At 36.5% G+C, this 16,986-nt stretch overlaps 1 protein-coding gene and 1 long non-coding RNA gene across 2 annotated transcripts in view; one reads left to right on the plus strand and one right to left on the minus strand.

Moving 5' to 3' along the window:
* Window positions 1–451: 451 nt before the first annotated feature.
* Window positions 452–16,961, minus strand: LOC120306670 (chitinase-3-like protein 2). Its single transcript, XM_039340290.1, has 10 exons — window positions 16,858–16,961; window positions 16,459–16,488; window positions 14,119–14,320; window positions 11,611–11,667; window positions 9,511–9,661; window positions 8,339–8,466; window positions 7,716–7,851; window positions 5,238–5,420; window positions 3,117–3,233; window positions 452–998 (listed from the first exon to the last, which is right to left on the minus strand). Exons 1-10 carry the CDS (start codon window positions 16,880–16,882, stop codon window positions 864–866), a joined length of 1,164 nt encoding a protein of 387 aa, XP_039196224.1. The 5' UTR covers window positions 16,883–16,961; the 3' UTR covers window positions 452–863.
* LOC120306689 overlaps window positions 5,872–16,986 on the plus strand; it is an 88,584-nt gene continuing 77,469 nt past the window's right edge. The window contains exons 1-2 of the long non-coding RNA XR_005556374.1: window positions 5,872–6,171; window positions 13,799–13,889. This is a non-coding gene — a long non-coding RNA (uncharacterized LOC120306689). The remainder of the gene's footprint in view (window positions 6,172–13,798; window positions 13,890–16,986) is intronic.

Raw genomic sequence — 16,986 nt, forward strand, 5'->3', positions numbered from 1 at the left:
AGTTTGTCCATGTGCTCAAATAGTAGCCAATTCTACTCTTCATCTTCTACATATTATTATCCTAGTAACAACATACATTTTTATCTCATTGATTTTTTTATAGTATGTTTAAGCCAAAGATGTGCTCAAAGAGATTCCCTTTCAATGATACTAAAATAGTTAAGTACAAGAGTTACTTGTAAAAAATCTCCAGCTTGTTACAATAGCATTTGTCGCAGCGTCTGACTTATATTCATTCTGTAAAAGTGATATAATGCTTGTCCTTAAATCAAATTTAATTAATTTGTTGATGTTCCAGAGAAAGGGCAGCTGAATTGTCCAGGATAATTGTTTACAACTGAAAACAAAATTATTTTGGAAAAAGGTGTGTTTTGAAGAAAAAGCGCTCTACCTCTTCATCTTCCACTCATCACAAGAACGAACATAATTTCTGACATACAAAATACCAAAGTAAAGGGAAGCAAATCCTTTATTGAAAGTATTAAGTCTTTTTTTTGAGACAACACAATTAATGAAACTTATCAACATTTTTAATACAGTATGATCAAGATAAACTATTTATTTATATAATGAAAGGCCTAGGCAAAGTGCCAAGAGACCACATACTGCAGAAATAGATCAAAATAATGAAAATATATTTAATATGGGTAAGAAATGAATAACATTAACCATGAAATAATACAGAACTAATAACTGGTTATTTGTAATACAACTTTAAGCATTTATTTAGAAGTAAACAAAACCACACAGAAAGTTATCATTTGTTTTTAATCCCTAAAAGAAAGCCAAAATTTGACCTTACCTGTAAGATTCTACTGCTATTTAAAACTGGGGCTTTTTTTTTTTTTGGCAAATAGATGTTTTTATTTATTTAGTTCATTTTTAATAGCAGCAAGTAGTGGATAATTGCCCTTCTTGCAGAAGGTACCTGAAAAATCATCTTGATCAAGTGACCAAATCATAATACCTCCCAAATTGTTGTTCTTCGCATACTGAACCTAAAGGAGAGAGAAAAGAATGAAATAAAACCTCAAATACAGTATTCACTCTGGAATAAATACAAGCTTACATGAACTTTTTATCTCACAAAACACACATAGAAGTGTGTCAATTTTCACTTTGCCTCAAATCTGCAAAAGGGCTTATTGTTTCCCAAATTTGGATTGGCTTATATGTAAGCCACTAGAAGATCAAGAAACATCATTAGAGGAGAGATACTATTAGGCTCCTAAGGTACCATTTTCAGATATTTTTAGTAAGAAAAGAATATGTTTTGAATGTTCAAATAGGACTGTGTAGTGCTTTAGCCTGGAAGGTAAAAAGTATTTAGTACTGTTCAAGGGAATGTACATAACTCTCATCTAAGTCATTTATGAAGATATTGAAGATATTGGGCCTAAGACAGAACCTTGTGGTACCCCACTGCTTACTTCTCTCCATGTGAATGTAGTGCCATTGAGGACTACTTATTGAATACGGTTTGTCACCCAGCTACAGATCCATCTGGTGGTGATGTTGTCTATTCCACCTTTTCCTAGCTTACCAAGGAGTAGGTTGTGGTCTACTTTGTCAAATGCCTTACTGAAATCTAAGTATACTACATCCTCTGCGTTTCGCTGGTTTAATCACTTTATTGGAGAATGATATAAGATTGGTTTGGCATGATCTGTTTTTAACAAACCTGTGCTGGCTACTAGTTATGACTTTGTTTGCTTCTAGTTGTTTGCAGATTTGCTAAGTGGCAAAATAAAATCTAGATTTATATATGTCTTAGTAATTCAAGATAAGTTGTCTAATGACCACATCACCTCTTTGAAAAGTGGACTACCTCATATTTTGAATATTGTTCTTTGATGAAATAGAAGATTGGATTTCTTAATAAATTTTAATTTATTGGCTTTCTTAGTAAATGAATCAATATCTTTTCTAAATTGACAGTCAGAGCTATAGTTTTGATGCTGCTAGCTAATATGATCTATATGGGGATTTCCAATAATTACTTTAAATAAGTTCCGTTTGTCTGTTTATCTATCTATTGTATCATTCTGAAATTTTATCCTCTGAATACAAAAGTTCAAAATAACAGCAATGAATTATGCATATACGCTATAATTTTGAAAACCCAAGTTTTCGCACCCTCTGGAATATCATCTCGCACCCCCAGGGGTGCACGAACCCCTGGTTGGGAACCCCTGATATAAAGCATGATATAAAACAATTAGAATATTAAAATATTAAGCATTAATAATTAAAGCATTAACAGTTAACAAAAATCTATATAAAAAGAAATGGGGTAGAGATGGGCTCCTAATCTATTCTCTATCTCCAGAATGGGATGCCTCCATTGGGCTCCCAAGCGAGCTGGCAGAGCCTGTGGGAGAAGAGCAGGCAGAACTGTGAGATGGAGTGAAATGCATTATCAGTGTTGAGTCCCTGCATTACCAGAAGAAATCCGAGTCCAGCCTCCCTTGAATTCCATTGAGCCTTATCTAGTGCCAATTTAGTGCTGACATTAGTTGATTAAATTCAGGTGTATAGGTTTGAATAAATCTTTTATCCTGCAACCTTATGAATGAACTTGATTCTTTGAACCTGACAGAGCCAGGTTTTTAGAAGGCCAAGATGGTGGGAACAATCTCACTTCAAGATGTTCAATATTCCAAGAGATGGAAGCCACAGCAGAAAAATCTTTCCTGGACCCTGCCAGTCAACATTACTTGGTTTGTGGGGTCCACAACATGCCCCTTCTGCAAGTGGGGCAGGCCAATTCCATCGGGATGAGATAGTTGCTTAGATAGCCTGGACTCATGTCAAGAAGGGTTTTAAAAGGTGATAACCAATACCTTGAATTGGACCTGAAAGCAAAATGGCAACCAGTGCAATTCATGCATAGTAGTCTTATACGGGCCACTTTACTGTATTCTGTGCCAGTTGTTGCTTTTGAATACTCTTCAGGGGTAGCTTGATATAGAGCACATTGCAGTAATCCAAACAGGAGATGACCAGGGCATGTCTTCTTTTTTTAAACAAATGGAGTAATTCTCATGTTGCATATCATTTGTATCACCACCACTGGTACTTAATGAATAAATAATAAATAATCCTACAATACTTGCCTTAATCTGAACGCTTGTCTCATCTTCATAACCCACCCATTGGTTTCCTTTATAAGAATAGGGGACTTGTTGCTCTTCAATATTTTCTTTTGTAGCACCATGATTAAAACTACAAATCTGTCAGTAATAAATTAGAAAGGATAAATATATGATGTCAATAGATTGGTTCTTTTTTGACATTAGGATTGTTATAAGGTTATCTACATTTTGTCTTGAGCATTTTTTTTCTACCTGTTCTTTGTCATTTTAGCAAAGGCTTTGGATTGCTAATGGAGATAAAATGGGCTGATCATTTCTAGATCTGGGAAACTGGTATATTATCAGGAGATATGCCATAATGAATAGGTCTCACCATTGATGCTGTTGTCATATGCTCGTGACCTCAAACAATTACACTGTTTACCAGTTTGAGATGATTTGTCATCATCTGTAGCTTTTTTTTGGTTAATAAAGACTGATCAGCATGGCCACAGGTTATTTCAACTGAATCGCTGTAATTTTTTTTAATGTCTGAAGTATTTAAAAGTAGTTTAGAAGCTTAAACAAGTACAGAAATCTATTCTAATTCTGATTAATCTATGTAGTTGTAACCATTATATACTTTTGAAACAGTTAATTTGGCTGCCAATCTATTACTAATCTCAGTTTAGTTACTTGCACTTTTTTCTAATGTCCTGAATAGCCTAGGCCCAAAATATTTTAAAACGTCTGATTTTGTGTCAATCAACCTTTATATTAAAATAACTAATGGAGGACTATTTTTACATTCCATCCATAGGAGATGTATATTATGCATGTACAGAATCAAGGATCTTCTCTGAGGAAGCAGCCTTGCTTTAATTATTCAGATTTTATTGATGCTACCCTGGGAATGCCTCTTTATTCTCTAATTATCAATCAATCCAATGTTAGCAATGGAACATGGTTCCCAGAACTAGCATGTCCATAAAACAGCCCACAGTTGGAAGGAAATGAGTGCCCTAGTGCAGGGGTCCCCAACCCCCAGTCCATGGACCAGTACCAGGCTGTGGTATACCAGCAACTGGACCACACAAACAAGCAAAGTCCCATCCGTGAGATACAGGCAGCACACAAAACCACGCACCCTTCGGTCCATGAAAAAACCTCTGTCCACGGAATGGGTTCCTGGTGCCCAAAAGGTTGGGGACCTCTGCCCTAGTGCACGAACACTATGTGACAAAGAACTCTTAGAATGGACATGCTGAGCCAATCTTTTCTGGATCTTTTTAAGAATTGTCTTTCTGGCAGCCAATTGACTCAAATGTTTTTTTGGGAATTCCAGTTGGCTGTTTCTTGTTGCATCATAAAACACAATATTCTTGCTACCTAAACACCATGGAGCCTTAGACCTGATTTTTTCCTTCTTTTGATCTAACTATAGATGAGGATTTCCTCTTCATGTACTGTCTTAATGCAAAAGATTAAAAGAATTATTGAGTCACCCTCTCTTCCTCTTTCAATATCTGTCTGGTTTAATGTTCCCTTTCTGTGCTTCTTTTAATTTAGAAGCAGTTCTCAAACTGTTATTCTTTAACACTTTCCCTTCTCAGTGGGGGTCAGTGTTGTAATCAAAATGGAAAATTACACAAATATAAAATGTGCCTTGCTGCAGATGTTCATCCTCAGCATGGAGGGACTATAAAAAACAGGACAAGCATAATAACAGGGTTAAATACAGTGCTGTGCACTATAATCCTCCTGGATTCCTATTAATCCTTCATATGAATAAACTAGAGTTAATATATGTATGAACTGTATGTGTGTACATATATAGGCTACTGACTCAAGATTAAAACTATAAAAGCATAAATTCTCATCTCCCCATTGGCAATCCTGCCTATTTCAAATCTTTGCAGTCACTTGATTTTTCTCCCAGATTACAGATGACAAAGTCTAACAGATTTTACACATCTTGAAGCAATTCTTAAATATCTTAAATAAGGATTAAGAATAAGTTATTAAAGTTAAAATACTAGTTTAACACAAGTTGTGCTAAGAACAACCTAAACTTGCCTCATTCCTAGATTGGGAAGAAGACAAAGGTGTTGCCATGATACCATGCTTAGGTGCAAGTAGGAAAAGCACTAAAAAGGTTTTTACCTCATAATATGCCAGGGTTCCTGCTGATTTTGTGAATGTGCCAGCTAGCCCAGGGCCAGAGGCGGGAGCTCCAACCCCAGTCTGTACAGAAGAAAGAGTGAAAGTCTGCCCATAGGTAGGAATTCCCATGATAATTTTCCTATTAGGGGCACCTTTGGTCTTCAAATATCTGATAGCATAGTCCTGAAAAAGAAGACATTATTATTTATTATGTGCTTTAAATAGTGTCAGCCATATAAAGTAGATTACATCCAAAAAATCTGTTCCATAGGAAGACTAGGATTATACAGGCAATCCTCTTTTAATGACCACAGTTGGAACTGGCATCTCAGTCAATAAACAAAATGGTCACTTAGTGAAACCATGACTATGCTTATGATCTTCCTTAAGCTTTCCTTTGCTTTACAGAACTGTGTTTGTAAATGTGAGCATAGGTCACAAAGTTACTTTTTATCACCATCATAACTGTGATGGAATGTAATCTGGATTCCCAGGAGAGAGGGAGTGCATTCCAGAGAAGCAAGAAACAATTCAGTTCATATAGTTTGTGTGAGAGAAAGAGAGTGACGATGGCTCCTCCCTATTATTTCTCAGAGTGTATGCTTTATGGAGCCAGTAGTTTGCCTTAGTTTGACAAGATTCTGTCTATAGATGAGGAACAAGAAACAAATCTGCTTGGAAGAATTACAATGTGTCTTTCTTGGGTTTTGGAGCTTGATAATAATTGTTGCTAAACAAGGACTATGTATACTTTATTGTTAATTATAATAATAGTCAAAAGTTTGACTCTTACACTGGAAGGAGTCAGGGAAGGATCAGCTTGAATCTTTTCTTAATCCTATCTCTGTTTCAAGGACTTGAAGAACGCTTCCATCTTCTTTGTTTACACTACAATATTGGCCTCAAGGCTACTTCTCTGGGTCACTGCCGACAGGTACTTGACATGAATTAGTTCTGTTATACTGCACTATTACTATTACATCATTTATTTTACTAAATACTTGTTATGGATGGTAGACAATAATTTAGTGCTCTAAATGTTCTAATCTGTGCTGAAACAAATATGTGGGGGGCAAATTTTATTCCAAATTTGAAATGAACATGCAATATTTCTCTGCATTTCAGATTTCATCACTGAAATAATTTGTGGAAATAATTTCTAGAATCTAGATATTAGCATCAATATGGCATACTATCCTAAAATTCTATATTCAAGCTATGGGTTGAACATATTTCAAATGTTTTATAATCACCCCCCCCCCCAAAAAAAATTGTTTATTCCATCCCATTTTTTCATTTGTGATTTTGTGAAGGACCTAATTTTATTGCAGGTCCAATCTGGGTTGGTCACCGAGACCAAAAGTTTAGTCTTCCGAGCTTTAGGGCTTGTACTGGAGCCCATCCACAGGGAACTTCTCTCTTAGCCGAGTATGTTTTATATTTATTTTTTATGTTCAACATTTTGTGCATATCCTGAATATGCATTATGCGTTCAGTGGATGTATATTTTCTCCTAATATGTAAATATTTGCAAACAATATTTATGCAAAATACTTTTTCCATATGTTTGAATGGTCAAACTTTTTCCAGAACTTGGGACACAATTCTTTTTCTGGGCAGATCCAGAGCCATATAAAATGTCCCTGGGAGGATGATGATTCCATCAGAAGGGGCTGATTGTGTGAGGTTGTTTGTCTGGTTTTTAAGAATTGAAACAGAAGAAAGAAAGATCTGGAGAGAAACTTGAATTTCCATCTTTAAATAGCCTCATCTTCTACTTAAATAGAAGAACATAATTTCAGTCCTTGTTTCCTAGTGATCTTTAGCTTCCATTTACAAATTAACAAAAGTATAAAATAAGAGAACTACAGTATAAAATCTGTCATTATATAGCACATGACATAGGATGATATAGTGATAGCATTCTCCTCTTCCAGATACAGCAAAAAAGATATAGCATATGAACTGAGGATATATAACATATCAGCTAGAGTTGAGAACCTTAAAAAACTGAGAAATGTGATCTCTGAAGATTGACCGTTTACATGATTGTGACAGTTCATGCATATAAGAGGTGCCTGAATGTGAGGATAGAGTTCCTATCATTCCTTATAAATTGTCATGTTGGGTAGGGAACTTAGAATTGAACAATAATCAACTTTTACTAGTCCTTACCATATACCATCAGGATAACAATGGAAAGATGAATTATTCCCCAGCCAAACAAAATCTTCTAGATAATGTATGAAACATGTTTGGAATTCCTGCCCATAATTATTTTCAATCTGCTTACTGGGATTGGTGTTGCAGGTATGGGGCTGAATCTATTTGTATTGCCTTCATTCATTAGAGCTGGATTTCAAGATAATTAGATCAGTACAATGCTTATACTAGCTACCGTATCATTAGTCAGTTAGGGTCAAGGTCAATTATAACATTTCAAGGACATTTGAAAAAGTTTATAACTAGAGAACTTACAACATTATAAGCGGAAGCAGATCCTCTGTCAGCTCTGCTCTTCCTAAGGGGACTTCCATGGCCGGTATAGGGGTGACTATGATCTGGCCAATAACCATGAAAATTAAAGGACAAGACATTAAGGAAATCTGCAAATCTGCAAAGAAAAATAATAATTCAATACACTTTAGGCAATGACTATATCTTTATTAGGTATCTGAAAATGTTCTGAAAGAAGCCTTTATCTCACATTGAATTCCAGAAGGAATTCTGAGTGTAAAACACTTAACCTTTATGAATACAATTAGAGATGAGAGCCATATATTTCTGGAATATGAATTCTAATTAAAATCGTAACACTATTCTACTTAAAGAACTTTAAAGGAGAAGATTATGCAAGTAATGCAAATAAACTGTTTATTCTGCATGCACATGTCTTGAAATGGTTTTGAACCACTTATTTATTTTGCTTAGTTTCATTTATTTAAAAATGTCCCGTTTTCAGTGATAAAACAAATTTATCAGAGACTTTTAAGCTAGGCAAGTATAAAAATGATAAATTGGACATGTTCATTTGGGAAAGTTTACCAAAGTATGTTCATATTTATATGCATTTTAAGAGTCATGATAATAAGAGTACTTACCTAGCAATATTCTGGATATCAAAGCCATTATCAATAGCTTCTTTTCCAGCTGGTACTGCCACACTCAATATGAGTTTTTGCCTCTCTGGATTCCTCCGGGCCTCGTGGCGGAATGCTAGATTCAGGTCCTAAATGACATTAACGGAAATCATTATTGTGACTTGATAAATGCTAAAAAGATTTAACTTGCAAATTTTTGAGCTACATAGAAAAGCAGCAAGAATCTGTAATATTGCAAATATTTTCAGCTTTTTTATTTACTACAATAGGCTGTGCAGTCCAGTGTTAGAAACATCTCTGGATAATTTGCTCATTCTGTTATTTAAACCTTGTAAATGCAGGGTAAATGCAAAGGAATTAGATTTGGGATGTCAGCAGGGTTTCACAATTGTTTTGATATTCACAACACTATGCTCCATCCATGTGAGATTTGTGTGGCAACTAATTTGGCCAAAGGCTGTCCTGCTCAGCTGTCTGCAGATCCCCTTTCCAATGCATCAAAGCATGAATGAATCCTGAAGCTGCTGAACTCCACAGGAGGAGAAGAAGAAGCAGCTTGAAAATTGTTTGATCTCTCTCCCCCTTTCCTACATAATTCTTTTAGATGTCTACAGAACATAAATTCTTTGGAAGCCAGAGAATGATCACTTGAGCTCTAAAGTATTATATGTGAGGGTAGGGGGAAGTATAATTGAAGTAAAATTTGAAGGAATGGATTTCTTGGACATAATATCATGTAAAGACTGTCTACTGGAAAAGGAGGAGCATTTCAAAAAGTTTGCAAATTTGGATGATTTGGGAAATGGTGAGCTTCTGAAGAAAATCTTTATCATTTGATTGAGGAAAAAAAAAGATACCGAAAGATACAAATATTGGAGGAAACTGGCCTCATAAGGATAAGCGGTATATTTGAATAAGTGAGGCAATGTTCTAGTGGAGGGGTAGGCAACCTTGACTCTTTTATGAATTTGGACTTCAATACCTAGAATTCCTGAACCAGCCTCGCTGACTCAGGAATTCTGGGAGTTGAAGTCCACAAGTCATAAAAGAGCCAAGGTTGCCTACCCCTGTTCTAGTGGAATGAAATGACTGTATAAATGTCTAATATGCACAGAACAAGGAAAATCATATCCTTATACTATTTACAAAGATATGATTTAATATACATGTACCTGAACCAGCTTAACCAAATGCCTTTTATCATTCTGGCTTGGCTCGTTCCAAGCAACATCAAGACCATCAAAATTATTGGTCCGAAGAAAGCTGATCACGGATGCTACAAATTCCGAGCGTGTGGCAGGAGAAGTATTTATATTCCGGAAGCTGTTATAAATGGGAGAGCGACTATCAGATTTTAAAAAGAACATTTTTAAAGGAATATATTTGAATCATTTTAACCAGATGTGCATCATGCATTCTAATATTGCAAGCTGCCCAGCATCGTTTACTGAGATGAGCAGCTATAGAAATCAAATAAATAAGTAAATAAATAATAGCAAGTACAGCAGTAACTGAAACAACTACATTCAAACCAAATTGTACTCACAAGCTGGCTTTTTTAAAACTAACTAATAAAATCACTACCACTAACTGAAATTTAAGTTGTCAGTTCCCTTCCACTATTGCATCCCAAAACCATTCAAAGTTTCTGTAGTAGCATTGGTATTAGTGGAAAGAGAATTAAAAGCTGGGCATCATCATCATTAAAAGATGACTTGAATTCTAAAGATTCAGAATTCAATAGGCACTTTGCTTGTCTGTTAAATTCTGCAGAGGTGCAAAGGTCAACAACCCTCCCTCTCTCCTTTTCACTTTCAGTCTAGCATTATAAAGCTGTAGAACAGCGGTGACCTGCTACATAGCACAAAATGGCTTCAGTTCAGAATTACCCTTTGCAAATCTCTCTCAAAGGTGCTCTTTCAAAAGGCAATTGGACTTTCTTTGTTTTTCCTTGAAGACATTTCATTTCTCACCCAAGAAGCTTCATCAGTTCTGACTGGATGGTGTGGTGGGGGTGGGGGTAGAGCAGGGAAACATCTTTAAGGAAAAACAAAGAAAGTCCAGTTGTCTTTTGAAAAAGCACTTTTGAGACAACCATGACCTGGATGACTGAGAATCTTCATAGACACACCCTTTACAAATGATTCAGTATAAGTAAAACTCAATTTATGTCAGTCAGAAGCTTTCCTTAGGCTGTATATATATATACAGCCTAAGGAAAGCATATATATATATATATATATATATATATATATATATATATACACGCAAAAAACAAACCCAAAGCCACACCGATGACGAGGCACGACCACAAACCAGAAGCCAGACCACAGCTGCATCATTAGCCACTTTAAACCCCTCCAATCCATACATGAAGCAAACTGACACCCTCCATGAAGAGGAAGCACGACCACGAACGCAAGCCAAAAAATAGCAAGGCAGCCCAAAATCTCAAACCCCTCTGCAACTCAGACTAACCTGAGCACAACCAAACAGAACACTCCCCCAGCCAATCAGAGCACAGCCAAGCCCCTAACCATTCAGAACACACCTCCACCCAATCAGAACACAGCCAAGCTCCCACCCAATCAGTTCATACCCCCACTGGCAGTTAAAAGGAAGAAACAGCTAAGACCACACATTGCTGCTCAAAGCACGAAGCTGAAAACACCAGCCTGAAGATGACGAATGGGACTTCGTCGAAACGTCGCCAAGACACTTCCAATTTTACGCGGGAGAAAACCCGAACAACCAAAGACCTATATACAAATACCCGCGAAAACCTCAGAAAACACACACATATATATATATATATATATATGGTTGGAGTTGCAGTTCCAGTTTATATATGAACAAGTGGAGACTAGGGGAGATGAGGAAGACAGTTATAGGTTATGATTTTTCAAATGTAGCATTTAGCAGGAAAGAAATACTTAACTTTAAGGGATCAGCTCACTATGAGGAGAAGCTAAATAATGACCAAGCTACACCCTGAGGTACAAATATAGTTTGCCATTGTATATGAACATTTTTTCCAATGGCAGTTTTATTTATTAATTTAATTTATTAATTTCTATGCTGCCTGTCTATCCTACAATGTGACTCTGTCACAAGACCCCAAATCAGAACTGGAACCGGTGCCCAAAAAACCAACTCTTTCCCTTTGTGCTGCAGTTATCATGAAAATCTCATTTGAAATAACTCAGTTAACAATTTAGTTAACAATGGTTTGGAAGTCAAACAAATGAATAAATTGACAGTTCTATACTTACGGTGCAGAGCCTAATTTAGCTCCACCAACAGACAGAAGAATCTTCAGTTTGGGATTCCTGAAAAAATAAATGTAAATACTCAATTATACTCAATATAATTGTCCATATTTTCATTTGGGCCCTCTTTCTAACTATTAAGTTCAAAGTAAAAAGTATTTGCAGACCTATAGTGCCAATGATCCTTTGGACAGCTGTCTGCTAGATTGCCTAGTTATTGCATCTGTAATACAAAGCACTGATACTTCCATCATTTTTAAGAATAGAATAGAATAGAATAGAATAGAATAGAATAGAATAGAATAGAATAGAATAGAATAGAGCTGGAAGGGACCTTGAAGGTCTTCTAGTCCAGCCTCCTGCTCGAACAGGAGAACCTATACCATTTCAGACAAGTGGCTGTCCAGTCTCTTTTTAAAAACCTCCAATGACAGTGCCCACAATTTCTGGAGGCAGACTATTCCACTGGTTAATTGTCCTCACTGTTAGGAAGTTTCTCCTTAATTCCAGGTTGCTTCTCTCTTTGGTCAGTTTCCAATAATTGCTTCTTGTCCTGCCCTCTGGTGCTTTGGAGAATAATTTGACGTCCTCTTCTTTGTGGCAACCCCTAAGATATTGGAACACTGCCATCATGTCACCCCTGTTTCTTCTTTTCTTTAGATTAGCCAAACCCAAGTCCAGCAGTCGTTCTTCATATATTTTAGTCTCCAGGTCTTTGATCATTTTAGTTGCTCTTCTTTGAACTTTTTCCAAGGTCTCAACATCTTTTTTGTAGTATGGTGACCAAAATTGGTTACAGATACTTCTACTTCACTCAACAAAGACCCTTTCAGCATTGTTAGAAAAGAGAGCAGTAATTGTAATCTATTGCTTTACTTGGCACTGCACATTTGTGTTAAAAAAAGAAAGAAAATGACAAAAGAAAGGTGCATATATTAGAATAACCCTGTAGGCATGAAGAGATGGAAAAACAAACAAACAAACCTAGTTGCCTTCTGGCAAATGTTCATCATGATAGTCATTTTGTGCAATCACTCATAACTTACTTTCAAAATTCTAGATTCTGGCACACAAGGCCTATCTTTGATCTAAAATTACTTAACTGCTAGAAGCAAGTTAGGAATTGTATGAATAGTGTGAAGAAATAAATGCTCATCCTGTCACACACGTCAGTGCAACCTATGCACTTTTAACATTATTCAAAGAAAAGAATAGAGAATAGAATAGAGCTGGAAGGGACCTTGGAGGTCTTCTAGTCCAGCCCTCTGCTCAAGCAGGAAAACCTATATCATCTTAGACAAGTGACTATCTAGCTTCTTCTTAAAAAAAAACTCCAGTGATGGTGTCAGGACTTTCTCCTTAATTCCAAGTTGCTTCTTTCTTTGATCAGTTTTCAACCATTGTTTCTTGTCCTGCCCTCTGGTGGACATTCAGACACTCCTTAAAAGCAGAACTATTGCATTTCATTTTATATTTCTTATTATATCTCACTAAATTTTTGCAATTACTGATAATAAAATATTAAGCTGAAAAGTAAAGGAGGGAAGAATTAAGTAGAACTTGTCTCTATATCCTTCCATTCTTCTTGAGTCAGATAGCCACTATAATTTTTTTTAGCTTCTATAAGATATACAATTTGTGCCCCAAGCTTTCTTGTTTGCAAAAGTTTATTCATTGAAAACTTCCTTTCTTTCTACAAAAACCCTCCTTATCAATGTTACTGATTCTATTATCCTGTGAAAACTAAGATGCCTTTTGATGCAGAAGTTGCCAAATGATTTGAAAAGTAGGAGGAGATGCATAAAATGGAGCATTGCATTACAAATACTGAACATTTATTGCAATATTACAATAATATTTATAGTTTGTGCTGTGAATATCAAAGATATATCTATGAAAAATGTCATTCGTTGTCCAGTAAACCATCCAGTGACCAGTACTGGATGAAACTTTTAAATTCCCTCTTCTATTTTTAAATTAAATTCCAAGGGCAGATTTCCTGAGGGAACTCAAGTCATTGTGCTTTGTAGATTGAAAAGTGTGATGGTCACACTTTTAAGTTATAGAAAGATGTGTAACAGGAGAAAAAGAACCACTGCTTGGCAGACTCAAATAGTTGAACTAATTCAAGGAAGAAATCAATCTTTTTCCTTTATCATAATTCTTACAACACCTGTTTCTTTTCAAACAGTTATGGCATCAGGAAGGAAGCTTTTTCTTCTTGTTATAAATATCAGTGTGAAGAGAGGATACATGAAGATCAAGGTGGAGGATTGTCTTTCGTGAGTACTCTTCCCTGATACCGATGGCTTCTCCCTGCAGCAGTTATTTTATTGGAAATGTGGATATGTGGTTAAACCAAAGAGTTAAAATCTCTCAGCTTAAGTTTAAGAAGAGACTCACATCAGCAAGTATGCGATGAATTGAACACCCCTCCAGTGTTAGCAGATGATATGGTTATTGGCATTTTTGGATGCATTGGTTATTATATTACCTCCCATCTGTACCTACCTAGTTTTAAGTCCCCTGAGATTTTCATAGGTAGTAGCATCGTTCCATTCGTAGTGGGTGATTTGATTGCCTGATATATTAGCAAAAGCATAAATGAGGTGGGTACAAAGATCTGGTTCAATGTCATCAGTGACAAAGCCTGCTGGGGCTTCCCTGTACTGAGACCAGGAGGTGAAGTAACAAACCAAGTTAAAGGCAGAAACTGTTATAAAGAGAAAGAAAACAAAATAATTTTTGTTAAAGCATGAGATATTCAATCTAAAGACTGCAGACCTTGTCAGATCTACTTATACTATCCTGCTTCTTCCAAGTTTGCACTCTTGCCCTGAACTGAATGTGCTAGAGCAGTGTTTCTCAACCTTGACAATTTTAAGGTACGTGGACTTCAACTCCCAGAATTCCACAGCCAGCATTGCTGGCTGTGGAATTCTGGGAGTTGAAGTCCACGTGCCTTAAAATTGTCAAGGTTGAGAAACACTGTGCTAGAGCTATCATTACTATCATACACTCCCTTAACATAATTCCAAGCACATCACAGATGAATGGTGAAATACCTTTTCCTACTAATCTTGTTATGATTTGTAAACAGGAATGAACAGTCATACAGGTAAGGTAAAGGTAAAAGTTATTGTCCAGTTGTTTCCAACTCTAGGGGGCAGTGTGCATCTCTATTTCTTAGCTGAGGGAGTCAGTGTTATCAAAAGACACTTTGTGGTCATGTGGCCAGCATGACTATACACCAAGGCGCACGGAACACTATTACCTTTCCACTGAAGTGGTAACTATTTATCTACTTGCATTTTCATGATTTTAAATTGTTAGGTGGATGGGTCATACAGGCAGTACTCACTTAACAAGGATAATTGGGTTTGGAATTTCTATTGCTAAGCAAGGCAGTCTAAAACACAACATCACACCACCATACAATTTTGCAACAGAAATTCTATCATGTTTTGGGTGCCAGTATATTTCTGGGGACAATTCAAGATGCTGCTTTTAAAGGCCTGTATGGCTTGAGTCTGGGTTACTTGAAGGACAGCCTTTTTCCAAGAATCTTTACCTGTCCGGTTTGATCTAGCAGAGTGGGCATGCTGCAGATCCTGGCTGGGGGGGATTGGAAGATGGCTTTTTTGGATGTAGCCCCTGCTCTGTGGAATATTCTCCTCTTGGAAATTAAAATGGCCCTAACCATGCTGCCCTTTGGTAAATGTTTAAAAATGTACACTATGCTGTAATGTCATAATTGTGAGCTGGACATCATGCACCCAGGTTGCAATTATGTGACTGCAGGGACACTGTGTCCAATGTAAGTATGATATCTAGTCATAAGTACCAGTTGTTCAGTGGTTGTTAAGCAAGGACTACCTATATTCCTGGGTACTGATTTGACTGGCCTATGCCAGGCAGTACAATATGTCTCATTGAGACATATTGTGCAGCAAAAGTGATACTTATTCAATTTTGGGGGGAGTATAAATGACATAATTGTTGCATTACTTCACATTGTTCCAGTTGCCTCCTTTGGCAGACCCAGAAGAGACAACACTGGCTCTTCAGTGCAGATAGTCCTCAACTTACAACAATTCATTTAGTGACAATTCAAAGTTACAACATCAATTAAAAAGTGACTTATGATCTTTTTGTGCTCTTGTGACCACTGCAGCATTCCCATGGTCATGTGATCAAAATTCAGACAATTGGCAACTAACTCACATTTGTGACAGTTGCAGTGTCCTGGGATCCTGTGATCACTTTTCATGGCCTTCTGACAAGCAAAGCAATAAGTAAAACAGATTTACTTAACAGCTATGATATTAACTTAACCATTACAATGGCTAACCACTACATCCCTAACCATGTTAACTGCAGTGATTGACTTAACAACTTTGGCAAGAAAGGTCATAAAATTAGGGCAAAACTCACTTAGCAAATGTCTCGCTTATCAACATAAATTTGGGGTTCAATTGTGGTCATAAGTTGAGGACTACCTCAACTGTTGTCCTCTGTAGGTGGAGGGACATGAAATGGAGTGAAGTGTTGCTCCACCCTTTCTTTTTAGAATCAGGGTGTCTTATTTTGCCAGCTTTTCAAGAAGTATCTCATATGAAGCCTTGTCCAGGCAAAGCCCTTCTTAAAGTGGTTCTCAAATTATTTGTTCAGCTGTTCTATTTAGCAGCCAAAGTTTCATTAAGATATTCTGGTTTTGCTTTTTCTTTCTTCATTGTGTTTGAAAGGGGAAAATGATAGTTTCTCATTCAAGTGAAGACATTTTAAATTTAGATTGACTAGAAATGTCTTTCCCTGTCCCCCCCCCCTCCGCCCCCAGGAAATATAACATACCATTTTGAAGAAATATCAGTGCAGCAATGCCTAATACAAAACACAGAAAGCCAAGAGAGGAAAATTAAATTCTAGCAAAGCTAAAACAATCAATGATCATAATACAGTACTTAGTTCATGCCTGTCTGTGGTCAAATTGAAATCCTTCAATTAATATAAGCATTTGAAATTAACTGGATCACCTTAAACTAGATATTGAGATATATCAGGCTTCCTAAACTGGCCAGTCTCATGGGATTTTTTTCCACCCAGAGAACAAATTTTCTTTCAGCAACTTTAAAGTATATCATCATCATCAATGTCTTGCTCATATCTGCAGGGTCATCTGAACTGCCAGTACAAATCATGGAAATTCTGCATATGAATTCTTAACATTAAAGGGTGAGACCAGAGACTTACCAATCCATAGTGACAGTTGAGCCATCCTGGTTCCCAGTGTGCAACTGTACCACAGCAGAAATGTTGCTTCTTTACAATGATGCCTATACTGTTGCTCTCCTCTAATTTATAGTCACTTAACAGGCTTGT

The sequence above is a fragment of the Crotalus tigris genome, unplaced genomic scaffold (genome assembly GCF_016545835.1).
Source record: "Crotalus tigris isolate CLP2741 ecotype Arizona unplaced genomic scaffold, ASM1654583v1 scf7180000017550.10884619, whole genome shotgun sequence".
Taxonomy (NCBI): domain Eukaryota; kingdom Metazoa; phylum Chordata; class Lepidosauria; order Squamata; family Viperidae; genus Crotalus; species Crotalus tigris.

What these genes read in the sequence shown, in the direction of transcription:
- LOC120306670 (XM_039340290.1), bottom strand. Translation starts at nt 16,882, where the DNA reads ATGGCTCAACTGTCACTATGGATTG. An exon ending in CTGCTTCCGCTTATAATGTT is followed by an intron (nt 5,421 to 7,715) that starts GTAAGTTCTCTA and finishes CTTCTTTTTCAG; the next exon opens with GACTATGCTATCAGATATTT. An exon ending in GAACCCTGGCATATTATGAG is followed by an intron (nt 3,234 to 5,237) that starts GTAAAAACCTTT and finishes TATTACTGACAG; the next exon opens with ATTTGTAGTTTTAATCATGG.